The sequence below is a fragment of the Hevea brasiliensis genome, chromosome 6 (assembly GCF_030052815.1).
Source record: "Hevea brasiliensis isolate MT/VB/25A 57/8 chromosome 6, ASM3005281v1, whole genome shotgun sequence".
Lineage (NCBI taxonomy): Eukaryota > Viridiplantae > Streptophyta > Magnoliopsida > Malpighiales > Euphorbiaceae > Hevea > Hevea brasiliensis.
This window is the reverse complement of record NC_079498.1, coordinates 71,473,884-71,489,946: the sequence shown is the minus strand read 5'-3', so window position 1 is coordinate 71,489,946 and position 16,063 is coordinate 71,473,884. Positions and strand designations below refer to the sequence as shown.

General features: G+C 30.2%; 1 protein-coding gene across 2 annotated transcripts; it reads right to left on the bottom strand.

Annotated features, from left to right (window-relative positions):
• Positions 1-1,367: 1,367 nt before the first annotated feature.
• On the bottom strand, positions 1,368-9,357 carry LOC110659485 (26S rRNA (cytosine-C(5))-methyltransferase NOP2B). 2 transcript variants are annotated; one of them, XM_021817434.2, is made up of 18 exons: positions 9,192-9,357; positions 7,421-7,687; positions 7,125-7,333; positions 6,951-7,014; positions 6,729-6,862; positions 6,530-6,613; positions 6,367-6,441; positions 6,204-6,275; positions 6,062-6,135; positions 5,865-5,917; positions 5,048-5,157; positions 4,290-4,358; positions 4,130-4,204; positions 3,651-3,743; positions 3,493-3,572; positions 3,300-3,399; positions 1,831-2,084; positions 1,368-1,559 (listed from the first exon to the last, which is right to left on the bottom strand). In XM_021817434.2, exons 2-18 carry the CDS (start codon positions 7,680-7,682, stop codon positions 1,490-1,492), a joined length of 1,878 nt encoding a protein of 625 aa, XP_021673126.1. In that variant the 5' UTR covers positions 7,683-7,687; positions 9,192-9,357; the 3' UTR covers positions 1,368-1,489. The 2 variants fall into 2 exon arrangements, with proteins under 2 accessions (XP_021673126.1, XP_021673127.1); XM_021817435.2 differs by lacking the exon at positions 6,204-6,275 and having other exon boundaries at positions 9,192-9,353.
• Between the last annotated feature and the right edge of the window lie 6,706 nt (positions 9,358-16,063).

Sequence of the window (16,063 nt, the reverse complement as noted above, 5' to 3'; positions counted from 1 at the left end):
TGATATAAACATGCAAAACATCTTTTGACATACCACTCTCATGTACTTCAGTTTCTTGTAGTTACTTAAGTCATAAAACATAATTTCATGGCACTCGCAAAGTATATAGATTTAGGACATCTGGCTACTACCTAATTTATAAGTAATAGTTAGGTTAGTTTTCAAGTCCCCAAAATTTTTTTCCCATATTGATCTAATTTATAGATTTTGAGTTATGATTTTTTAAAGTTTTATGTCTGATTTTGTATAATTATGCAAGGGACATAACTCAATGATGACTTCACCTTTTTACTTGATTCTTGAGCCTAAACTGAAATTCAGAATGTCCCTTACGCCTTTTATATTTTTAGTTTTGCCTAATTCTTTATATAAAATTATGCAAACTCGTTTTTCTAAATGTCATTAGAATCTGGGTAAAAAAAACAACTGTACTTCTCTAATTCGAATTTAATTTTTCATTTACTCTCATATTTACTTTTCTTCCACTTAATTTATCCTATTCATAATACAGAAGGAAATAAAAATAAAAATAAAAGAAATTGTAAGGCAATCGAAGGGGTTCTCTGCCTCCTTCAATAAATCCTTTATTCGAAGCCGATTGCAGATTGCTTTGTGCCCACTGTGCACCAGATATTCTCGATAAGAAATGTAATGCTTGCTTTTCTTTGTATTCTTCAGAATTGATTAAAATCCTTCTACAAAGAACTCTCTTTTTTAGGTTTGTTGTTCTTCTCTGGATAGATAAAATAATTTTTCTTATTTTGTTTTCTGTGGATCAAGACTTTGAGAGGCCAAGTCCAATTGAGTTGTTTGCTGTGTTGGTTTCCTTGAATGTATCGCATTAGAAAAGAACACTCGGTGACGAATTTATTTGGAATAGAGATAATGATAAAATATAGAAGTTGCGAGTTTGGTTGTAAATTTAAGTGAAAGTAGTGACGAATCATTTAAAGATATATCGGCCTAATTTATTTTAGAAGGTATTTCATTGGAGGCATTCGATCCTGCCATCTGAGACTTCTTCAAGTATCGAGCCTTGAGCTTGAAGAAGTGCTAAAATGCTAAAGTTGGTAAAAATACTTCTAACATACCATTTAGGCAATTCTCTCCTATAAGATGTCTTTTAGGAGTTGAGCTTGATTCATCTTATCAACACTTCAAAATCCATAACTAAGAAATTAGTTAAAAGCCCTTGATGACCCTCCAGATATGTTGAATCGACTAAGCCATCTATTACATTTAAATAACAAGTAGCAGGTAATAAGGATTTGAAAATCAAAATTTTCTGGACTAGAAGAGCCAGTTGAGCACAACTAATGCTAACAAAATTAAACACCACAAGTAAATAAATATGGACGTTGTGCAACTGGTGAAAGGTTTATGCATTTCCTACTGTGATTTTGCACAAGTATGTTACTTCTAGCAAATACATCTTTGTATGACCAAATAAAAATATCAGTTACCATGCTTTTGTTATGTAACTAGCTGGTCATTCTTTAGTGCCACTCTTCCTTGCTGTCTTCTTTTTGCCTTCCCTCAAAGCTCTTCTCTTCTCCTCTCTGCAGCAGTTGGTTTTAAATTAGATTCTTACAGTTCTCCTTGAGAGGAAGGTGAGAGAATTGAAATGATACATCCACATTATTATGCTTCAATTTGACCATTGTGAGCCTTCAGATGATATATGACCGTAACTTGTCCAACAGATGGAACAATTGTACAATGATTAAACTGTTCCCATTATTTTTTTAATCTGAACTATGTAAAACAGACAATACACCAGTCTTTCTAATGAATGGAAAGAAGATCGGTACAAATTGAAGAGACGTTTACCTGACTTTTGAGATTTCCTCTCTGGATGGAAATTTTCTTTTCTTTCTGTTCTCGGCAGGGGATGGGGATTCCACATTTCTATTATCAGACACGCCATTAATTAGTCCCCCACCTTTTTTCATAGCACCTGTTTTCTTCAAAGGCTCTGCAATTTTCTTTTCCCTGTTGCTCTCATTTGGTACAGAAGCTTGTTCAACTGATTCTAAAGGTTCAGATGGTGCAACAGTAGGTATTGAATTGCTCATTTTCTTCAACTGCAAAATGTAAAATAGAAATGTTGATCAAAAACTAAACCCCCTGTTTGGAAGAAATGAATTTTACAAGATTTAATGGAATTCATTAGCAATTCCATACTTGTCAAGTTTGATAACCATATATATATTTGGAATATATTCTAAATGTAAATCCTAAAAATTAGATTTTGCAAATGAGCATCACACCACCAATATAAACAACAGGACTAATTAAATGGTTAAAGTAACAACCCCTCAAACCACACAAACATATAAAATGTAGTAAAATTTTAAATCAATGGATGTAAAATTTAATTCTTCATTTGCCTCAAACACAACATCAAACTGAATTTAGTTGAATTCTGTTACTAGGTACTAAAAAAGAAAAATTGCTAATTAATTATTATGTGTAAAATGAAATGAATTCCTCAGTCATTTGCATCTGAATGGAGTGGTAAGATCAAAAATCAAGTGACCACATCAACTTACAAACATGTACCTGAGAAGCTTAACCAAAATTATGATTGGTCATAGGAAAGGATTGTAACAGGGCAACCAAGATTCTCATTGGCATGTTAATCCTATTACCTACACCTCTCATCCTTCATATCCTCCCCTTCAAGCACAAGGAATTACCAGTTACAAAGTTCAACTAACCCATATTCCAAAGCCTTCGTTCCCTTGCAGGTATAACTGCAAAGGGTTCCTAATTTTGGCAACTTGAATTAAACCACTATATCGAAGTTTGGCATCGCATTCAAACTTTAGGCTTATATACCAGTATATATGGTCATTATCATGCACTTGACAAATCCTGAAGAATGTGCTGGTTATTCTCGCAAATATTAGAGATCTTGAACAAGTGCTCTGGTTTATTGCAAATGCAAGTTAACTCTGTTTTGGGTTATTTGTATAACTCTGTTTTGGGTTATCCGTATAGTAATATGTGTCCTTGAGATCAAAACCATCATGTAGAAAGTTTTGACTTTGGTCTAATATTCCAGCATGGCTACTTAAGAAAAGGAATAATGCTTGAGAAAAAATCCAAAGCGTGCATTGGTTAGCCTCACAAGACAGATCTTCAACAAGCACTACCATTAATTATAAGTCTATGCAGAATGCCAAGGGCCTTCAGCACTTAAAAAATCAAGACAAACCTTTGCCACAAAATGTGAAACCAGAAAAATAGTTCAAGTATGCCAAATAGCCAATAATTGGGGGAAGATCAACATTTACCTTTGCCACAAAAAATCCATCCATGTTGTTTACATGAGGGTAGAAACGTCTTGTCTTTTCCAAAGATGGGTGAAAACGGTGTTCCCTAAACCTGATAAACCTATAAGAGGGAGAAAAAAAAAAAGTTATTATAATATTCATGTCTGAAACGTTAATCTGCGACAGTGCACATGAGAGAAAGACTCAGCAATACCCTGGACGCCCAAAGTCAAGTCCACATGGGACAAGTTTGACATCCCTCATTTTAAGAGCATAGTTGATGACTGCTTCATTCTGCAAGATAAAAGTTCAGAGTGATAAAGGGAAAAGTAACAAATGGAAACCCACAAAGGCATATTCTTCTAAACAAACCTCAGCAACCATCATGGAACATGTGGAGTAAACAATGTATCCCCCAGATTTTGAGCTTGCATCGACCATGTCAATTGCAGCAAGAATCAATTGCTGCAGGCAAAAGCATGTTTAAGTGTTTGGTAAAAGGTTCATATGATGAATAAATAAATAAATAAAAAGCAATGATAAAGTTAACGAAAGTAAATCATTTTATTAGGAAACAACAAATAAAATGATAAGACATTTTCTCTAGCCCGGTCAAGAACATGCTATTGCCAACTTTTATGGTGCAGTAACAACTTCCAAGAAAAAGATGGGTCAACTTTGAAAACCTTAGTACTTCGGAATTGCTTAAGCTTATTTTTACACTGAATATGGGACAGCAAGAGAATAAAGCATGATTACATTAGGCCTCTACTCCGTAACCTTCCAGATAAAAGAAACAATAGTTCTTCTAAAACTATTGAATGTCTTAAAAAAACACATAAAGACCATACCTTCTGCAAATGGGCACATTTCTGTATCTCTTCAAAGCTTTTAAAGGTTTTAACAGATTCATCTTTAGATATGACCTACAAAATGCATAAAAACCATACAGTTTCATAGCAGTAAAAAGAAGTTAATGCTTGAGTGAATCTCTATAGCAGCTGTGCTTACCCCAGTCCCACTGCAAGGAGCATCCAACAACACCCTATCAACAGCATTGTGACCCAAAACCTTGGTAAGCTGCAAATATAAAAGGCAAAAAAAAAAAATAGAAAAGGCATGAGCTCTAATTGAAATTTTTATTCAAGTACTTGAAAAATGAAATTCTGGTGAAATATATGACTATGCTCATTACAACCACGTTAGAGTATTGACAATTTTTATCATCAAATATAATATCATACATGCAACATCCATTTCCAAAGGAATTTGTTAAGGTAGTTAACCCTAACAAGAGGACTTTAGAAGAATTTAGAAGAAGAAGAAGAAGAAGAAGAAGAAGAATGATAGAGAGAGAAACAGAAATAGAGCAAGATAGAGAGAGGACTAGAAGAGAGAGAACTGTATTTCTTGTTAATGAATCCAGAATGCCTTAAAAGAATGACTATTGTGCTTATATAATAGCTCAGTAACTGCCTCAGCTATTGCAGGTAGTTATTTCTATCCTCCTAACAGATCTTGTAACCACCTAATCCCTTTCCCTCCAATTTCAACAACTCAATTAATTCCCTTAACAACCCAAACTACTACTGCCTTATTCTATACTTTCTCCTCTGGTATGTAACAGAATTCCTATCAACCAAAAGTTTGCATATTATTAAAGCATAAAAGCCAGTTAACAAATAATATGCGAGGCCCTATTGTCAAGAAATCCTAACAGTTCCTGCAAGGCTGCAACATTAAAACACAGAAGGCAGCAAGACACTAACCTCCCTGCCGTCATAGTTACAAACAATGGTGTTTGTCACTCCCATGCGATGCAGATTTGCAGTAAGTGACTTTAGTCTTGGTACCTTCATCTCATTTGCATAAATTATTCCTGGTGATAATTGCATTCAAATATTCAAATTGTGGAGACATGAAATGATGTACTATAAAGAAGGTAGGAAAGGTAAATGTTCACAAGAATAGTAAGACAGTTAATTCAATGCATTTCTTAATATTTTAAAATAATATTTTGATTCATATTTCAAGTGACTCGACTCATGCTAAAAAAAAATCCACTAAAGAAAAGAGAAGCAGATACATTGAACACATCTTACATTACATTTAAGTCACTTGAGAATTATACAATTGCAATACCTAAGATTGTCACAACAGATAATACATACAATTGACATCTTTACACGATTCAGCAGCTCTATCTTCAAACGCATTTTAAAGCCACAGGTGAAATGACAGCAAAATATCATTTCAATCCACAAAAAAAGTTATTTTGCATAAAAAAAAAATTAAGTCTCTTATCAATCACAACCATGCGACTCTCAGGATAATTTAAGAATTAAGTTGACTTAAAAAGGAAACTTGTTTTACTTGCATGGTCATATCATGCCTGAAATCGAAACAGGATTACAAAAAATCATAAGCAATGCCTCGAGGGTCATAAAATTGATTCTACTTGTCAAGATTAAAAGTGCAGCATGTTAGATAAGCAAGCAAGAAAATTTTAAGAGGGAAAAAAAATTAAAATTGTAATAGAACATGTAAAGCTAAAATACAACTGAAACTGCCAGTATTACCACATACCACTATTTTTCATAAGAGCAGCAATATAAGTTGTTTTACCACCAGGTGCAGCCCTGCAACAGAAATAAATTTTTATTATTATGTGCCATAATATCACAGAACAGTATTAGAACAAGACAAATAATGAAATGAAGATTGATATGAGATAGAATAGAATACCCAACAGATAGTTTATCCATAAAAAAGAACCAACTTACGCCATATCAACAATCCGTTCCTTTTCTTGAGGAGCAAGGGCCATCACAGGCAAGAATGAGCTCGCGCTTTGCAGCTGTGAACAAGCAACAGTAAGCACTAATAAAAAACGTGGTAGAACATGGAGTAGAAAGGATATTGTACCATGTAGAAACCAGCCATATATTCTGGAGTAGCACCAATAGGCACTTGTGAATCATAAACAACCAATCCAACCTACAATAAATTATCAGGGCTCCATGTATTTTCATCATGATAACATAGGACTAAAAAACATAATATAATGAAAAGGCAACAAAGTTTTTACCTTTGACCACTTGCTTAAAGGATCAAGGTTTACTCCTCTGTTTAAGAGTACATCAGCCAAATCCCGTCTCCGCGTCTAAGTACACAAAATTTCACTGTTACGCAAAAATGGAGCAAAAAATGAATAATGAATTGGAGAAATGAATCTAAAATTCATGCTTCACCTTTAAAGTATTTGTGCGTAAACATATTGGTCGTGGCTTTTCAAAAGCCTCAACAAGTTCTATGAGTTCATTAACTGGGAACATCTGTCAATCAAAAAATCATTGCGTAAAAAACCTTCATTATAGAAGCTAAACACATGGGAAAAAAAATTTTGATAATCATAGTGGAAATAAGAACAAATAAAAACTAATTAATTACCTCAACAAAAACCCCAATAAGGAAATCATTGTAACCATAGTATGAACATAAATCCATCTTAAACTGCTCAATGTAATCCTTTCTTCTAGTCCCCTCTTGCTTCAAATCTTTAAAATTTGAAAGCACTCGCACAACTAAGATAAGTTAAAAAAATAATAATTAGTTGCCAAGCAATTGCAAACAATAAAAGAATGATATGCAAAAAATCAGTGAGAATATTACTCTCTCTTATCCTCCTCTGGATATTTGGAAGATCTGGAGGCCTGTGTGCTTCATCTTCAAGTTCCTAAGTCATTAAGAAATAAAAGAATCTTATCATGAAAAGATCCAATAGAAGAAGACAAATTAAATTAAACTTAAGCACGAAGAGAAACAAAAACAGAGACAACTATAAACCTCCTTGGTGGGCAATCTGAATTCATCATGTTCTTCTGCAATGTTGAGCCGCATTTCTTCTTCAGCATCTTTTTCTTCCCTTGCCTTTCGTTCATCAAGAGCTCTTGACTTTTTCTCAATATCAGATTCATCTGAATCTGAACGAGAATCTGAATCTGAACCAGAATCTGAACCTGAATCCTTACCAGAATCTGAACTTGAAACTTTCTCTGCAACAACAAAATGAAATACCCAAAATGTCAACAAACTAAAACGAAAGAAAAGAACAGAACAGTTAAAACAGATAAGTTTAGCACCTTCATCATCATTTCCTTGCAGAAAATCATCAGTGAATGTATCATCACCATCAGAAAGGATATCAGAACCAGAAGCAGATCCCTGCTCATCTATATCAAACTCTTCCTGGTCTTCTACTTCTTCATCTGAGCTACCAGAATCATCCAAAATGTCATCTTCCTTTAGGTGTTTTTCAGTGAAAATATCATTCTTTGGCTTTTTTTTTGGTGGAGGTTTCTGTAATTTTGAGCCTTTTGTTTTGTTAAGTGCAGCAGGGGCCATTAAAGCTGTGTATTACAGAAGAGGTTTTAGCTTGATACTCAAAGAAAGCAATCGAACCAACATTAAGCAAATAATAGAATCACCAAATTCTCAGAATACAGTTATTGACTCAAAGTTCACGTTACATTTAGTTGGCAAGGGATGGAAGAAGGTAGAAAAACCAAAATTTCACATGTAAGCCACGAATCTCCTGATTTTTTTTTTCTTTTTTTTGATCCAAAAGCAAACTTTAACCAATGAATCAGCAAAATCACCCTGGTTAACAGATCCTAGCAATCTATACTAATACACTAAAACCTAGACATCACAGGAACTGTTACTGGAACAGAGTATACAGTGTTTTCTCCTCTTTACCACTGAGAAATTGTTTCTTCCCTTGACTACAGCAGTAACTTGACTTTTTTTGTCCCTCATCAAGAGAAAAGACAAGAACAAGAACAACTATACAGTGTATAACAGCAGAACACATTTCCTATGGTTTTTTTTGCTTCTTTTTTCCTCAGCTATTGATATTAATATTATTGCTTCTACTTAATGCTATCGTCTTATGAATCTATTATTTCATAACCACTAGGAAGTTAACAACGGACTTCTCAAAAATATGAAATGCCACCTTAGTGGATTAAACAAATATTAAAAATCAACAAGTGATGCACACATATGTCAATTGAAAGATGAAACTTCATAGAAGTTTGAATCAACATTAATTCATTAAACAAATATTAAAAATCAACAAGTGAAGCACACATATGTCAATTGAAAGATGAAACTTCATAGAAGTTTGAATGAACATAATCCAGGTGCAGAATCAAATAGAGAATGCAATTCTCAAATGCCTGCAACAATTTGATCATAAAAATTTCAAATATTCTTTAATCCTTAAATGAATATTCTTTGGCCTTTTCCTGTTAAGTACTTTCATAAAAGACTCCAACTAAAATGGGATTCCACCACTGTCCACTTAACTACATGAATAGCATTCAGTTTCCTTGTTGCTTCTGCGCATAGATCAGCAGCCCATAATAATTGTCCCTTCTTAACCAAATTTGTCCACTCATCCTAATAAAAGACAAAGATACAGTAGGAACACCCAACCACCTAACACTCTTCTAGTGGAACATGCTACCACAATACCTCATAACGAGATTTAACCTCATGGTTCCAAATGAGAAAACTTCTCAGAGCATTGCAGCATATTGTAGACTTTAATGGCCTCCAGAAAACTATCTTAACAAGCTAAAACCTTAGCATCACTAGACCAACCACAAGAACCAGGCTAAATCAAGTAAACTAATGAGAAAATTATTAACACATGACTTAAGCTAACCACTTCCACCTATAAAAGAATAAGTTCCAGGTCACCCATAAACTATAATTCAATAAAAGAACCAACGAAACCCATAACAGAAAGCCACAGTTACCATCTCAAGGTGCCAAAATAAACGAAAAATAAATGTAAAAACAAGTGTTCAATGCATATATAGCTCAATAGATGAAGAAAGAATATACCTAGGTCAGTTATGTATATTGTACAGTGAGATGGAAAGCTAGAATTCAGTGGTCTCCTTCTCCTTCCTATGTGCCTTTCCTTTCTTCTTATAGTCGGCTAGGGTTTAGGGTTTAAAACACTGAATATCGAAGCGACTGCGAGAGGAGAGACAGAGAGTGTCTACAACCCTTTTCCTTTTTATTTTCCTAGTAAAAAGGTAACACGTGGCTGCTTTTGGATTGGCTTCTAGGCGAAGTTGGGTTGGGTTCATTTGTTGGTCTTCTGTGTGTGCGCTTAAACAAGGCCCATCAACTCAAGGGAAGGAGAAAAATATTTTCATAAAAATTATTTTTTAATAAAATATTTTTTATTATTTAATTATCATATTAAATTAAAATATATATTTATATAATGCAGATATAATTAATAAGATTTATTAAAATCTGAAAAATATATCTTCCTTCTAAAAAGAAGGTAAAAAGTTTATTTTTATTTTTAAAATTATATCAAATAATCACATAGATATTTAAAATATTTTAAAAATTATATTCAATTAAAATTTTCAACTTTTATAAAATATCAAATAAATTTTTTAAATTTTTAAAAATAAATTAAATAAATTATTAATAATAAATAAATTCTTTAATTTTTAAAAATATAAAAAAATATTAAGTTATCATTTATCTTTAATATAAATTTAATTAAGACTATACACGAAAATTTTTTACAATATAAAATTTTCATTAGTAATTTTATGTATTTAATTTATAATATTTAATGAATATTTTTAATATCATAAAATAAATTGATAAGATCATAAAATAAATTGTTAAGTTATTTTTTATTAAAAAAATTAAAAAATTACTATGAATAAACTATTACGGAAATAATGTATCGATAGAAAGTGCCTTGAATCATGCATCATGGTCACTGCGAACACGGTATGCAATGGATCGCGATATGAAAATATGCTACTTGGTTATTTTTTGAGTATTCTGGGTGTAGACGTGTACTCTAGGAGTAGGCTTCATCGATAAAATGATAATCATTTAATTATTATTAATGGATATAATACTATGTCTAATTTTAAATTAATTAATTAGTTAATGTTTTTTATTTCTATAATATTTTAACTTTTTAAAATAATATAATTTATTTTGGGAATTTATGTAATTATTTTAAAAACAATTTAATTTATATTTAATTATTTTAAAAACAATTTAATTTATGTGACAATTTAAAAATATATAATATTTGAATTAACAAATTTTGAGCCGCTAGCCTACTAATGACTAAAACATTTTTTTTAATCACATTGCTAGAAGCTTCTAGCCTTCCACGGGCACCATAAATATTACACAAGTTCAAAGTAAGGATTCCCCTCTTATTTGGCTTTATCTTCGTCATGACCAACTTTGCTTTCAGTTTCATCTCGTCTCATCTTCTTTTTCTATCTTATCTTTTTATTTTAGCTATGTTTCTACAAAACTTTCAACTCTTTCCTTGCTGTATTCTCTTTCTTGGTCTATTAGGAAACTTCTTGAGTTCTTTATGCCCTTTCTCATTGATATACTTGGAAACTTTTTCATCGACACCGACACATTTTTTACTGTGGGTTTTCTTCCTGATATGAGGAGAGATTAAAACTCGCAGGCTCTCAGCAATGGCAAAACCATAGAAGCGTCGACCATTAACACCCAGAGAAAATTGAAGCCCACTACTAGGAAGAAAACAGAAAAAATCAATCATTTCTATTATAATTTTTTGAATTCTTTGTATTTCTTCTTCTCAAGTCCACTTTCCCCTTTGATTTTGTGTTAACAGTGACAGTGAGTGTTGAGTAAATGGGTTCACCAGATTTGGCGTATCAGAATACGTCTTTCAGCATCTTGGGTCGCATACGTCCCGCGATTTGGGACACATGATTTAGAACGCGAAACTCAGGGGGGGTAGATGAATCTGGCAACCATGTCATGCATTTTTGCTAAAGACAACTTATCAACCTGCTCCTAGATGCTAGATGCAGCAAATACATACATATTGAAATGTTGTATATCATGTATGTAAATTTATCGATGAGAACTTTACGCATTAAAAAAATTTTATTTATAATTTTTATTAGATTTATATTAAAAATAAATTATAATTTAATTTTTTTTATTTATTTTAAAAATTAAAAAGTTATTTATTTATAAAATAATAAAAATTTTATTTATTTTTTTAAATTTAAAAGACTTATTTAAATTTTAAAATATTTTAAAATTTTATATAATTATTAATTCATATTTTAAGAATTAAAATAGATCTTTCACATTAAAAAAAAAAGTCATTTTCCTTCTAATGGCTTAATTTTTTTTATTAAAAATATTTTTTATAAATTAATTTTTTAAATACTTTAAATATTATTTTTTATAAAATAAATAAAGCATAAGTAATTAAATTTTTATATTTTTAATTTTATAAAAAGTTGTATATTTATTAGAAAATATTTTATTATTATTATTATTATTATTATTATTATTATACTGTACTAAAAGCCATTTCACTTTTACCATTCCTCAAGAACGGTAAAAGCTCCTTCCTACCCTTTTTTTTTCCTATAATTTTTAATTTGTTCTGTTATTTTTTCTTTCTAATTTCCCTAACTAACTTGAAAAGCTGTGTGAGTCAAATTTTTTATAAGTTCATCTATGCTATACTCTTTTTATTTTACTTTATAAACATAAAAAATCATGATTAAATGATAAACATAAATTTAATTTAATAATAAATAATCGTCTTTTGTTTTATTCTTTTAATTTTTTACTTATATATATACTAAAATTATTTTAAAGATTTCAAAATTTTATTTTAATTTAAATTATTTTTATATTATTTTTTTTTACTTAAATAATTCTGTTTATAATAGAGTGCAATTCGTTGCTCTAATAACAATATTATAATTATTTCGATTTTTTATTTTTATAATTTTTATTTTTTTTTAAATTAAAGATTTTTTTTTATTTTTACATGATATATCTCAAAATCTTTTTACATGTTATTTTTTTTCAATTATTTTAATATTTTAAATTAGAAGAAATGTACGAATCTCCCTCAAATTTTTGTTCAGATATTTTATTTTATTATTTCAATTTTATGTTTATTTATTTTAACTTTTTAAAATACGTAACTATTTATATATGAATTTAAATTATTTTTTTATTATTTTATTTTTCTTTTATTGTCATTTTAGCTATTTTTGAATTATTTGAATATTTAATCATTAAATTAACGTTATTATTATTATTATTATTATTATTATTATTATTATTATTATTATTATTAAACCAATTTTAATATGATTTTATTTTATAATAAAATTAATTTTTTATATATTATTGTATTCTGGAATATCAGACTTCTATCTCATTATAAAGAAATTTTAATAACAAATTCTTGACCAATTTTAGCAATATTTCTTGCACTTTTTTTATTTTTATTTTACTATAAACACTACTTTTAAATTGTAAGATTTTGGTTGACATTAATTTTTTTTTGTTATAATATGGTAATTATTGTTATTACTATCTAAAAAATATTTAAAAAATAATATTTATAGACTTTTTCACAATATTTATTTGGAGTTGTAAATTTATTAAATTTATAAATTTGGTTTATAAGTAAAAAAATAATTAAATTTGTTTTGCTCTTAAATTTTAATGTAACATATTTAATTTATTTTTATTTATTAAAAAATATTTTAAAATAATATCAATATATGTTATTTTTATATATTAAACCTATTATCATAAGAATATTGAGTATTTTTATTAAACTATGTTAATTAATTTTTTTTAGCTAGTATTACTATTATTTTCTTTTACAATTAGACACTACAATTAAATATTTTTATTATTAAATTATATTTTAGTTAATGTATTATAATAAAGAAATAATAAATATTATATTATTAATATTTGTTATTATTAAACAAAACAATATGTACATGGCTAATATACAATACCGGTTAAAATTTTGTTTTAATATTATAAAAAATAATTAAATATATTTTAAAGATAAATATTTTTTACTTATTAATTCTATTAACATGATAAAAAAATCGCAGCATCACGCCGAGTTTAAAGCTTGAATTAAACCAATTATTAATATTATTATCATTTTGTCCCTCTGCAGAATAGAAAATCTGTTTTCCTTTATTATTTATATATTATTACATTCATATTTGCGTGAGGTCGCGCATATTATTATAATAATATAATAATATAATAATATATATATATATATTATATTATTAACTATAAATTTTAAATTTAATGGAGATGAATTATATGGCACAAAACATGTTAAAAGCAGTGTGTTAATCTGTATCAACAATACTAACCAAATGTCTCATAAAAAAAAATATATTATTATTATTATTATTAAATTAAAAGGGAAGGTATATGAAAAGTACTATTTTACTTTTTTTTTCTTTTGCTTATTTTATTTAACACCTTTCTCCTTTTTTAATTTTTCATGCAATTAAATTTATTCAATATTTGCATAAATAAATATTATCTAAATATTTTCATATAATTTAAATAAATTTAATTAAATTATAAATTAAATAGTAAAAATGTTATCATACTCTTTAGCCTTTTTATCTTGCATTTTTTTTTTAAATGAACAAATAATAATTTCTAAATATTGTATTAAATGTTTCCCGTCCTTTCTCTTCTCTGTTTTCTGTCATCTTTTTTCTCAACAAAGTGGTATATCGGCCGGAAACCAATAAACGTTTGAGCCCTTGGAAGGTAAAGCAACTTCTAGACACAACGCCACGTGCTACTTTTTAGATCCTTCATTCTCAAGTGGTATCAGAGCCAAGTTAGTGGTAGAAGTGGTCATAAGTTCTAGTGAAACCCAAGTCGTGTATCCTACAGCCAGAGAAGCCGAGAGAAAGGCGTGTTAGGCAATTGGAGTAACATCATTGACAGTGATCTAGAACAAATGGATAAACTATTCTCTAGCTTGTTAAATAGCTCTAGGAGTGCTACGTTCGAAGAAAATGAAAACCAAAAATCAAAAAATAAAGAAATATTATTGTTGTCTAATATAGAAAATAATCTAAGTAATTGGAAGTTGCCTCCCATCTCTTCCAATCTTATCTATAAATCTAATACCAGTTTCCGGTTTAAGTCTGATTTTGTAGTGAAAACTGTAGAACAAGCCTCTCCTATCCATGAAGGATTACATTCTAGGAGTCTGTTTTCTGAAGATCTTTTAAAAAAGCATCAAAAGGAATATTCCTTCCTCCATATGGGAATGATTCAAGTTACTCTTAAACCTGCAACTAGGCTAGGATTAAATACCTCAGCTTTAATTTGTGTCCGAGACAAAAGACATAATAACTTCAATGATTCCTTATTAGGAATAGTTGAATCATCTTTATGTGATGGCCCGATTTAATTTTCGTGCTATCCCAATTTTACTCTGTCTATAGATGATCCTCATATCATGAAAGCTTTATCTTTGGATATTAAAACATCTGGTTATGACATGTTATGTAACACCCTCCCGGTAGTAACTCCGTACATTCTACTGCTCCGGTGACCAGTGTCTGTCCGGACAGCTGGAACGTCCGGAAAAATATTTAAACTAAAATGAGGAACCATAATTAATTCAAATATTAATAAGAAAAATTTAGTAAAAATTTTAGAAATAAAATACAACCAAGTTAAATGAGCCGGTGCGCTAGCGATGGGTAGCCTAGTGAGAAGTTGCGGTTCTCGCAACTAGGAGCCCTAGACCCGGGGGAAAATTATAAAATAATTTTTGGGACTCCAGAGAAGGGTCACTGAGGTTCCTATGGCATTAGAATGCCAAGGAAATATTTAGAAAAAATTTTCAATCGGTACAGACAATTTTGGCCTGTTAAGTCAAACGAAGGGCATTTTGGTCATTTCGCCTTCAAAGGTGATTTTTGGCCGACTTTTCCAGTTAAGTAAATAATTATCATGACATAAAATGTGAATAAATATCACTAAAAATTGAATTGAAAATGAGTAGAAAAGAAAAGAAAAAAAAAATGAATTAAATGGGAATTTATGACATCACATGATGTCATTAGTGTACCTTCACCCACTCAAGTGTTGACACATGGCATAAATGTGTTTAAAAGAGACAAATGGGCTAAAAATTGAGAGAAAAAAAATCAGATTTCCATTTCTTCTTCTTCCTTGCCGTGAACCATTCTTCCCTAACCTCCATGGATAAGCTTTTTCAAGCTTGATTTTCCCTAGCTTCCATACCCTAAAAGCCCTAGTTGTCTTCACAAAAAATTCACCCCACACCTTGAGGAAGCTTTGGGCAGCAAAATTTTGAAGAAAAATTAAAGTTTTGGTTGGCTTGGATTTGAGCTAAAAGAGGTTAGTGACCTAAACCTTGAATTTCTCTTTAATTTCATGTTTAAGAACTATATAGGTGAGCAAATGACAAAGGAATTTGATGAAAGACATTGGTATGCTAACCCTAAATTTTGGCAGCCATGGTTAGGGTAATATGGTGCAAATTTTTGGGGAGCTAACATGCATGTATGGCTGCCCTTAAAGTGTAACTTATAAGTGAATTGATAAATACAATGATAATGCTTTGTTTTGAATTGTTGAGTTAGGGTTTGGGTTGAAGAATGAGACTTTGATCTTGTGATAATGGAAGTAGGCTTTAATGGTCAATTAGTGACCATTTGGTTTGGTTTGAACCAAAAATGAAGTGAATTGAGTTGTGGGATTTGAGGTTGGAGTGGCTGCCTTGTGTGACCTGCAGGTGTGGCTGTGAGTCCAGCCTGTTTGGACAGCCATAACTTGAATTGTAGAGGTTCAATTGGTGTTTGGCCAATTGGACATGAAACTAG

Excerpts from the sequence above, each read along its gene's own strand:
- LOC110659485 (XM_021817434.2), bottom strand. The coding sequence starts at position 7,682 with ATGGCCCCTGCTGCACTTAACAAAACAAAAGGCTCAAAATTACAGAAA. Across the intron at positions 6,863-6,950 it reads CCAGAGGAGGATAAGAGAGA|TTGTGCGAGTGCTTTCAAAT; the intron begins GTAATATTCTCA and ends AACTTATCTTAG. Across the intron at positions 6,276-6,366 it reads CTTTAAGCAAGTGGTCAAAG|GTTGGATTGGTTGTTTATGA; the intron begins GTAAAAACTTTG and ends AATTTATTGTAG.